The sequence below is a fragment of the Saccoglossus kowalevskii genome, chromosome 2 (genome assembly GCF_978046115.1).
Source record: "Saccoglossus kowalevskii chromosome 2, keSacKowa6.1, whole genome shotgun sequence".
Classification (NCBI taxonomy): domain Eukaryota; kingdom Metazoa; phylum Hemichordata; class Enteropneusta; family Harrimaniidae; genus Saccoglossus; species Saccoglossus kowalevskii.
This window is the reverse complement of record NC_140642.1, coordinates 24,159,882-24,170,811: the sequence shown is the minus strand read 5'-3', so window position 1 is coordinate 24,170,811 and position 10,930 is coordinate 24,159,882. Positions and strand designations below refer to the sequence as shown.

At 35.9% G+C, this 10,930-nt stretch overlaps 1 protein-coding gene across 1 annotated transcript; it reads left to right on the top strand.

Moving 5' to 3' along the window:
* The first annotated feature begins 8,596 nt into the window (after positions 1-8,596).
* On the top strand, positions 8,597-10,648 carry LOC102805603 (uncharacterized). Its single transcript, XM_078005682.2, has 3 exons — positions 8,597-9,023; positions 9,349-9,540; positions 9,727-10,648. Exons 1-3 carry the CDS (start codon positions 8,612-8,614, stop codon positions 10,269-10,271), a joined length of 1,149 nt encoding a protein of 382 aa, XP_077861808.2. The 5' UTR covers positions 8,597-8,611; the 3' UTR covers positions 10,272-10,648.
* Positions 10,649-10,930: the final 282 nt, after the last annotated feature.

The window sequence follows — 10,930 nt, the reverse complement described above, 5'->3', positions numbered from 1 at the left end:
AACATCGGGTAACTAGGATCAATGTTCCCCCTCACCCCACAGCGTGGCTTTCGGAGTCATTACGAGGAACAGACTTTGAGGGGCTGCCCGAGGTTGCACATTCAAATGATATGTCCTAATTTATTTTCCATGTTGTAAAAATGCACCAAACGGCCATTTTGAATATATGCAAATTAGGTATATTTCCGAAGCCTAGATTTTCATAGATTTTTAGTATGTCAATTTAGTCACCTCCCCGGAATGTATTGTGAAGAAATTATTTCTGTTGCAATTTGTGATGGGTCAAACCATAAATTGACTGGACTATTGCGCCCCATAGGGGCAAGTGGTCGTGCATTTTCCGGGCGGCGACCGCAGCCCTGCCCTTGTGCCACCGCCGCTGATTGCAATTTAAATTCCCTCCATACGGCCACAATGCTATATTATGCATTGATTTATGGTTGCTCACTACTATTTTCTCTAAGCTTTTAACACAGACAGCTATTTGTGTTACTGAAATGAATATATCCGCTCCTTCATTTTGTCGAATATTGATATTTATGATCGCTGTGTGTTCCAGATTGCTGTGCTGTGTACTGAGTGATTTACAAAATAATATATATGGACATGCAGAATATGTACTTTTATTTAAAATTATGGTAACATTTTTCTTTGGTTCAACTTTAACTCTTTGTTTACAAGTGGTCTCGGTCATTAGAAGTGTCATTAAAGTGATTAAATGAGATCTCATTGAGATTCTTTTTTTTTCTTAATTCTTGTATTATTTTTATTTTAGTAACATTTTTCAAATTTGTTTCTTAATTCTATTGTGTTCGTTCGTTTGATCTCAAATAATCAGAGAAGGCGATAGATAATATTTGGTAATCGTTGTCCGAAGTAGCTAGTTAAATAAAATAAAATAAAACAAAATAATAGTAATCGCTCATCAAAAAAAGGATTTATTATTTTATAAAAATTACATTAATTGGGATATTTCGTTTCTTACGATGTATTAAATATGTTTCACAAATTACAATTATCACCCGGATGTTCAGGTTTTAGAAGCTGCGAAAGCATTGCATGGGACAAAAAAAAAGATATCGTATTCATGACCCTACAATATCGATTTATTGAACTTAAAATTAGAGATATCTTTTATTTATTCTGTCTATCTTAATATGCGTGTTGAAACCTTTGTTCGACCTCAACAGATCGTTCTATTGTAAATCCTGGTGTAGCAACCTGTACATCGCATTCTACGTGATAGACCTCAAGATGGTGCAATATCGACTGCTGTCTCTTACATGTTTGATACTACTAATTTGGTTGTGTAGTTGCCAATCAAATCCTACACCTACTGTGGTCATTGTTGGTGCTGGTATTGGTGGAACATCATGTGCATATTATTTGAAGAAATACATGAGAGATGTTGACATAGTTCTATTGGAGAATAACAACAGAGTAGGTCAGTGTTGGAAATTAACGTAAATAAGTTCAAGGTTAGAGGAACTAATTAAGTTCTCAAGCCTTATTTCCTATCAATTATATTTGATAACATTTATTGAGAGAATGCCATTATGATTATGTATTTGTGTGGTAGTCGTACTGAATCTAAGCCGATGGCGATTTCTTATAGCTTAGTTTCACCTGCCACACATTTTATTTTTGATTCATAGTAGTATTGTGCTGGAAATTTGCATAGACATTTATGCAGCAGTACAAACTTTGTATCGAATGTCAATTAACTAGCGCAAGTCGTGGCATCCTGCATTTTTTTCAGGTTTACCTTAGCTATTGCATGTGTATTCATAATAGTGTCTGTATATTATCTATCACGCGGTCAGACCAAATATTAATTTAAAATACAAAATATTCAATATTTTTACCACCCCGTGTGCGAGTTCTTAACCATTATACAATTACACGATTCATGTAATACAGGGATAATTTAGATAGATGAACACCAGTAGAGTTCCATACAATTATATGCGCATATAATTAGAAACAATAATGCACATACGACGCCACACATGAATTACGTGAAGCCATAGTTTATTATTAGACACACAAAACGCATGCTTAGTACAGTTCTCTCCGGCAGTATCGCCCGCCCCTGCAAAGATTCAGCGCTAAACGCGACTCTCACCATGCACCAACGCAACTGATCAATAGGTAAGAGGTGAGGGTTACGACGAAATTTCGCACTGTAGACACCTCAGCAGGGTCGGTAACTATCCTACGACCAGAGGGGGGAAACGTCATATGGTGTGCCATTAGGACCAAAATAGAAAAACACCAATAAATAAAAGAATAGATAAATAATGCTCATGGACACACAGATGAGCTTGTGGTGCTGATACAGTATAGCAACATTCTGAGGAGAGTTTGGAGCTTAAAGAGTTTTGGAGCTTTATTTTCAAAGCTATATGTCGCGTTAATTTTAATTTTGTTTTTAACAATGAGAATTTAAAGGGTCGTTGTCATTTTTTTTTCATAAAAACTGATACTCTTGTGAACTATAATTGGAAATCTCTCAACTGTGCTGTGTACTCTGTTTTGTTGATGTTCAATGATGTAGCACATTATTTCATTTTAGATGGTTGCTATGTACTGTCAAATGAAAATATTCATTCAGTCCTACTACCATGGTTGATCACCATACTTAACTTCATTTATGAATTACAACATATTTTGCATGTGAAATGTTTTCCACAATATGTGTATATTATTGATGCCGTTTCTGCTTCTAATTTGAAAAGAATACTTTTGAGCGAACAACTGGACGCATTCCAGGTGCTTATAGATTGTCTTCTAGTTAGTTAATTCGTCTGGCACATTTCCTCAGAGGTTTATAAACTAATTATTCAAAACTTGGCAACACGTACCTGTCTAAGATGTTTGACCAGCAGCCACTTTGTTTCAAGAAAATTTTCAGGGAAATGTATTTTCCATCTTTTTTTTGCACATTCTTCGATCTATTATTTGACCCACATAGTAAACGATACACATATGATGCTAATAAAAATTGATATATTGAAATTATATTACAGGCTGAACAACCATTTCTATGAACTAATCTGACCTGTAGATAACGACATGATTCTGTGTAACAAATTTTGAAAATTGATCCTAAGAAACGTATATGCTCACAATACATCTCTTGTGAAGTGCTTATAATAGAACCATCACAGTTCTGCTACTAAATAACAATGTATTTTTTCCTGAGAACAAATAAGCTGTAAAGAGTACATGAGTTAATGTGTGGATACACAATTTTACACAATGCATGATTTACTGTTCTGAAAGTGATCCTAACATGAACTGAAATTCATGGTAGCTAAGTTAAGTGCCTGAGAAATTATCAACTTTTGTTTTTAAGCCCTGGCTTGCCAATAATGATGATTTATGCTAATGTATAATTTGTAACTTTTATTATTTTTGTATCATAAAGTGTTGAAAATAAATACACGAGTTATTAAAATTATTAAAATGGTAACACAACTAGTGGTACTATGAGGTTATTACGAGGATACCTCAAAGTATACATGAAGACAGTACAGCGACGATGTACTGTCTGAGTGCATACTTTAAGGTATCCTCGTAATAACCTTATTATTATACATTTTTCCCTTCCAAAGATGCATCATGGTAATGCCGAAATCCAAAAAGTTTAGAACAGAATCAGCGAACTTTGTGTGGGGTCCGGCGAAACCCTGGTGCCAGCCATGTTTGTTTATCCCTATTAGTGGACGCTTACGCACATAATCATTCGATATTTGGAATTCGCATTGCCTAATATGGTAGGATGAAAATACCGTAAATATATTATGTATAAATTACATAATTTATCATCATTCACCAATATTAACATATTTAACCATTAAAAAACTATGTTGTCAAATCATAGTCTGGCATTTAATATACCAATGAACAACAATAACGAGTACTGAAAATTCATAACTGTACTCCAAGGCAATATAAGAATATTGACCTAAAATAAATTTGAGGGTCACCAGCCTTTCCAGGTTCCTATGGCAGAGATATTATGCAATATTACAAAATCTAGCCTGGTGACATAGGCTGAAAAAATCATATATTGTTAATGATGGAGTACTTTTTGTTGTTCTGAATTATTTTAAAAATCTGGAGTTTAAAAAGTGTCAAAAAATGCAATTTTTCTTTAACATTGTGTTAAATCTATGGAATTGTTCTAAAATAGCAATTTTCAAGAAATATTAGAACACATTTCTCAACAAGCTTAACTGTAACACACAAAATATTGCTATTTCATTGTACCATGGGACATCAGCTTCATAATAAACATTGTCATGCGATTTATGACAATTTTTTTCAAAAATTATGACCTTGTTAATGGGATGTTAATGTGTCGACAATATACTTTATTCAGCTTGTGGTACTTCTAATAACCGTTGTTAACTATGTCAATAGCTATGGCGACATCGGAGTTGAGGAGTGCCCTCCATGCTCGCACGAGGGGGATTCGTCGTTAGTTACTGTAACAAGCCCCCCGTGTTGGTGGGGATACTTGGAACTATGGATGACTCGGTTCATTACTACGACTTGTTTGGTCTTCGGACAATAATTACACCACGTTATCAGGGGCTCGGTGAAGTGTTTCAGTCGCAGATACCAAACAAAATCGACGATGATCAGCACCTCCCTGTTGATGCTGAGGGGTGGCAAGAAGAGTAGCTGGTACAGTTTTACGGGAAATAAAGAGGGCTTTTTACAATTTACACGGAAAAAGGACGTTTTTACAGTTTACAGTGAAAATTGAATGTTTACAGTTTACAGATAAAATAAAGGTTATTTTACATTTTACGGAAGATTAAGAAAGAAAACCTAGAAAATTCTTGTACGTACCGAGAAAAATGACACATTTTTACAGTGTACAAAAAAAATATTTGATTGATTACGTTGTACGTCTAGCCTATGATTACAGAATTGCGGAATTTATTTTTTTCAATTTACGTTGTACGAACAAAAAAATATTGCAATTACGCTGAACCAAAATAACCCTTGCCCCCCCCCCCCCACCTCGATGCTGACTTTCCCTAGACATGTGCGTTGGGAATTTCGGGCTAAAGGTCGGGGTCAAAGTTTTAGCTCCGTTGCGACGCAACGGCGGTTTAGTTTTTAGCTCCTTTGCGCGCAACGGCGGTTTACTTTTAAACAGCTTTTTTAAAACACTTATTTAAATAAGCTCATTCTATTTTTCTATTCTTTTATTTATTTATTTTTCTATTCTTTCTTTTATTCTTTTAATTATTGTTCCTTGTTTCTACACAGTCACTCTGCTAGTAGACTGTGGTTTATATTTATTCTTTTACGTTTTTATTTTATGTTTTAAATTATTTTTCTATTCTTTTATTTTTTGTTTTATTATTTTATTTATTCTTTTATTTATTGGTGTTTTTCAATTTTGGCCCTAATGGCACACCATAGAAACGGCATTCCCTACGTGTCACGTATATCAGTACTTGTAAGATATTACATAAATGAACTGACCGGGAAAATAACAACATAGTATAGAGGATGGGCAAGGGGGGTAGCTGGTACAGTTTTACGGGAAATAAAAAGGGCTTTTTACAATTTACAAAGAAAAAAAAGACGTTTTTACAGTTTACAGTGATAAAAAATGGAACATTGAATGGTCCGAAGAGCTCTCCGACTCAAATTCTCCGCCATTGCTGCGCCGCATGTAGAGAGGCATGCGCATATTACCCTCGTAATGCTCTTCATTCGGTTAGAGGGCCTTTTACGTCTTGACATTCAATTTTGCAGTGAATTGTGTCATCTAGTCGTTTTCCAGTTTCTGAAATGTAATTTCCTTGGATTATTCTTTACGATTTTTTTATTTGGATGTAAATTCTTGTACGTACCGAGAAAAATGACACATTTTTACAGTGTACGAAAAAAATATTTGATTGATTACGTTGTACGTCTATCCTGTGATTACAGAATTACGGAATTTATTTTTTCAATTTACGTTGTACGAACAAAAAAATATTGCAGTTACGTTGAACGAAAATAACCCTTGCCCCCCCCCCCAGTATAATTAAACTCAAATTCCAGGGCTAACTAGCGTGTGTTGGAATGTTGGAATGATGTTTCTCGACGTGCGTTGAATTGTATCAGTCGGTGTCGTCGCCCCGGTGACCTTTAGGTACCCAGCGACTGTAGTTCACGAATTGAAACGACGAACTCTACCTTCGAATCCACAACGCCATGTTTCCTTTCCAGTTGGCCTGATGTTAAACGCCGGGTTCGTGGTATGTGGATCCGCTCGCCAGATGTCAGGGTCGAGCAAAGCGTCGGGCAAGATCTCGGATAGCAAACCAACCCTAGAACCACGCTCTCTCGGATTTTAAATACCACGACGGCACACAGCTAATGCCAAACCCATCGGCTATGGCAAAACAACAGTGTCCAGAGACGAAAGTAATTGCCTGTAGAACACAGCATATTGTCACTGTGGCAACAAAGTCTTGTAGCCTGAAAATGCTGCACCAATTTGCTCAAGTTCTCTGTTCCAGCAAACCAACCCTTTTCAACGCAAACCTACATTGCCAGACTAGTACCTGCGTAGGAGGAACATTTTTCAGGTGTTGTTAAAGCTTGTTTTCCTGTACCAAGCTGGAGTGGATGTAATGCAACAATGTGCCAATGTGGACGTAAGAATGGTGCTGGTTGTCATACACTTGTTGACCCTGGCTCATAGATAACTATGGTGAAAATTGCTGAAAAGGGTAAACACTTATGGGGTGTTAGAGACAAACCAGATGATTTCAGAAATAGTGTTTGCAATTGTTATGCAAATGTTTTTCTCAACGAACCGATTTACAAAAGTACATTCCCAAATCTACCTTATGTCTTTCCGTAAAGATAGCGCCTGTCAAATGATGAAGTCTGGTTGAAAAAACAGTAAACAACGAAATACAATTTGAAGACAAAATATGCTTGTCATAATTTTGAAATTATAGTTTATGAACTAATTGTAGAATTATACAATTATGGTCCCACATATAACCTCGCATGATTCTGCTGAGTTATCGCCCGTCACATGTTGTAGTTAGTTCACAAAACAGCCTCGGAATAAACAATCTAATGCCGATAAACAACAAGTTAGACAGGCAGCCATATTTAAATTAAAGGTATGTGCAACAGTATGATACCTGAGGTTTACACCAGACAACATACATTAAATCCATCTGAGATTATTTTAATAACAAGCTCGTCATATCATCCAAACACCTTTTGAATGCCAATCTTCCACACATACAACTCACACTAATACAATTAAGGATGCTGTTTAGGTTTTTTTGCTTTGAAACCCAAAATTCGACTTTATGCATTTTTCAATGCTGAACTATAAGAAGCAAACACTCAGTAGGAACAAAAATTGAATTGGGTGTTTTTATAGGGTGTTAAATCCATTTTTATTAATTAAAACAAAAGCACATGGCTTTGTTTTGAATCCCATGTTTTAATTAAACAACCAAAGACATAACAGACAGCTAATTTGCATAGTAGTCACCACCCATAGCAAATATAAACAGTCTCTTGCATTCAGTACAAGTTACGCTTCAATGATACACGCATTCTATTTACGATCATCGTCTACGAATTTAATTTCGCTCTTCAACATCAAACGGGGACGAAAGAAAACAAATCCAAAGAAGTTTGGAGAAGAACGTCGACAGTATGTAAAGAGATTTCGCCGAGAAAGTATGCGACAATTCACAGTTACTAAAAATCGTTTAGTAACCGTGGATAATTTAATCAATCGGCCGATCAAGAAAGTAGCGATGTTTCGGAGATTGAAGACGATACAATGGAAAACCCACAATCTTTGCAACCTGAAGAAAGTGTCAGTACATCGGCATTGAAAGTCGCAATGTGCGAAACAGATGAGGATGACGACGCTGAACTTGACACCATGACCGACACAATTAGAATTGTTGACTTGGACATTATAAACGAACAAATCGCGGAAACAGCTGTGCAAAAAATGTACAAACGGTTTGATCATCTGTGTATATGGTAATGTTTCAGTGACTCTAAGTTCAATCAAGGACGGGCAACGTTCTGGATCTATATGTCATTAACTAACTATATCAGATAATAATAAATCAAGGTTATGATGATAGTCTTGTGTGACAATTACACTGTGGCGTTAGTTGGTATTTATATGTATTAGAAACATCACACAGCACTCCATGCCAAGTCTATTATTTTTAACGAATACTATTTGCTTAGTTTGTCCAACACAACTAAGGTCACGCACTCCATTCTACAACATAAAATAGAAAGTTTTGTCTCTCATTATCAGGTGGTCGTGTATATGATGTCACTATAGATGGAACTGTATTTAATATTGGCGCCTATGCTTGGACTGGATATCAAAGGTAAATGTAATTGTTTGATAGTATGCTGCTAAATACTGGGTAGTTGAGTGAAGTAGTACAGTCAGTAAGTTGTGCAGTAAGTAAGTATACCAAGTGAGACACATGTATGTCATTCAGAAAGTCAAGATTATTTTCCCATATTAAACTCAGCAGTGATTTTTTAAAACTGTTTTGTCAGATATATAATCCAACTAGCCAAAGAAATGGAATTAGAAACAACTGGCGAGGAACTGGAAGGTGAACCCGTATTTGTATCGCCATTTGGATTCACAACTTGGACTGGACAGAATCTTGTGGACACCGGTAAACTTCAAATAGCATATAACGACTCCATGCAAATTATAGAAAAAGAAGCACTGGATTTTGCGTCAAGAATGGTGAACAATTATAACCAGCGTGGTAATGAGACGTTTTCATCTATGGCAGAGTATTTGTCTTATGGAGACCTGATGACATGGCCGCAGCTATCGAGTCGGGAATACTACACAAATAAGGGAATTGAACTGGAATTCCAAGACCTAGCCATGGCTCCTCAAGCAAACCTAATTTCTAACAATGGAATGGAAAGTCATGTGTTTTCCATGCAACTTTCGTTAACAACATCTATGGGAAAAGGTGCGTGTGTTCCTCCATTCTTAAGTTGTTAAGACTGATCAATCTATACGGAGACCTTGTGCGATTGGGTGAAAGCGTCACTCTAACGTCCATCCACATCCAAACTTAACTTTCACGGAAATTTATATACACACACATGGAATTATCCCAGTGATGCTGTTGTGAATGAGGTAACACGATCAAAACCCACCGTTCGTATTTATCTATAATCATTTATACTACAATAGATACACATCTACATTATTATTTATCATAAGTGCCCCAGCCAATACAAATATAGGTTTTACATTGAGGTTATAACTTATACCATACTCTTAATTTGCAGGACGTGTTCACGGGGGAAACTCGCAGCTTGTACACTCGTTATTGGAGTCAACAGCTGATCTTCAACTAAATGCGACTGTTCACAACATAAAACAAATAGACAGAAAACTTGAGATAAGTTATAATGTAAATGGTATCCAGCACACAATTCACTCTGATTATGTGGTTATTGCAGCCCCATTAGAAAAGACAGGTAATGTGACTAATTTAATTTATTTGTATAGCACTGAACTGTCTTACTGTAAAAACATATGACGTTAGAAAAAAACATATTGCATTGTTCGTTGTTCTTTATACTGTGTATTCTATAAGGGACCCTTTTATAAATATTCTGTTTAACATAGATATTAAATATGTATTATTTATTTTTGTTTAATAGGTATTCATTTTGAAAATTTTGAGTTGCCAATCGACCCCCCTGCCAGGCAATGGCACGAATCTTATTCGTATATTATTATTGCGGATGGGATGAATCCTAACTTTTTCAATGTCAGCGCCGAATGGGACGAACCAAACTTTGTCACTGGTTCTCCTTCGTTTCCTGAAGTCGGTGAATTCTTGTATTGCTACCTGTCTGCAATCATTAATGGCAGCAAATATTATTCACTGGCCACGGGCTATGACGTCACAGAACAACTGGATTTGCTGTTGATCAATCCAAAGTTGAAGTTTGTACACCACTGGGAGTATAGCCACGCTGTTTTGAAACCACAAAACCCCGATCAGTACCAAGAGATCCTTCTTGCGCCATCCTTGTACAATATAGGTGCAGTTGAAGGTTTAATGAGTCAGATGGAAGGGTCTATCATATTGGCACGTGACATTGCACTACTCATCGCGAATACACACAATATCTCTAATGTTCTCATTAGTAGTATGACTACGGTATTTGTTTTTTCCTTTTTTTCGTTTCTTATAGCCTAGCTAAAATGTAAAGACAGAATAAAACTGTAGACATGGCATTGTTTAGTTAACTTTTAGTCACACAATAATACCTGGTATGAATATAAAACATAAAAAAATGGTGATCTGGGATTTGTATATTGGTTTATGAAGGTTGGTTAATAGGTTAGGCAATATTTAATTTAAAATAAAATAAACATAACAGTGTTATCGGAAAAAGTGTGGTATTCTTGTCACTTTAGATAAGGTTGCCTGGCCATGTGTAGTTTTAACGACTTCAGTATAGTGATAGTTACGTAACATCCTGCAAGCCTTCTATTTGTACAAATATTGAATGTAACAATATTTGGTTACTTAGTTTTTATGATTAAAGCAATTGCTGTTCTGTGTTCAAGCTAGACACATCGTCTTATTCTTCTCTCTACTCCCTGACCAGGCCACTTAATTCGATAGTTTAAAACACACTGTTTTCAAAACTATTGAAATAATACTATATTTGTATTGAATATTACCAAGTATATATAAAATAAAGAGCTACAACTTATATATACAGTGATAGGCATATCTTTGTCAGCCACGGTTCATTTATTCGGCCATAACCTATGTTTACATAGAGCTCGTAAAACCGCGCGATTCGGACGATGTGATATGAAGTGATAAATCCTTATCACGTGGCCGTC

What these genes read in the sequence shown, in the direction of transcription:
- LOC102805603 (XM_078005682.2), top strand. Translation starts at nt 8,612, where the DNA reads ATGGAATTAGAAACAACTGGCGAGGAACTGGAAGGTGAACCCGTATTT. An exon ending in AACAACATCTATGGGAAAAG is followed by an intron (nt 9,024 to 9,348) that starts GTGCGTGTGTTC and finishes CTTAATTTGCAG; the next exon opens with GACGTGTTCACGGGGGAAAC. An exon ending in AGCCCCATTAGAAAAGACAG is followed by an intron (nt 9,541 to 9,726) that starts GTAATGTGACTA and finishes TTTGTTTAATAG; the next exon opens with GTATTCATTTTGAAAATTTT.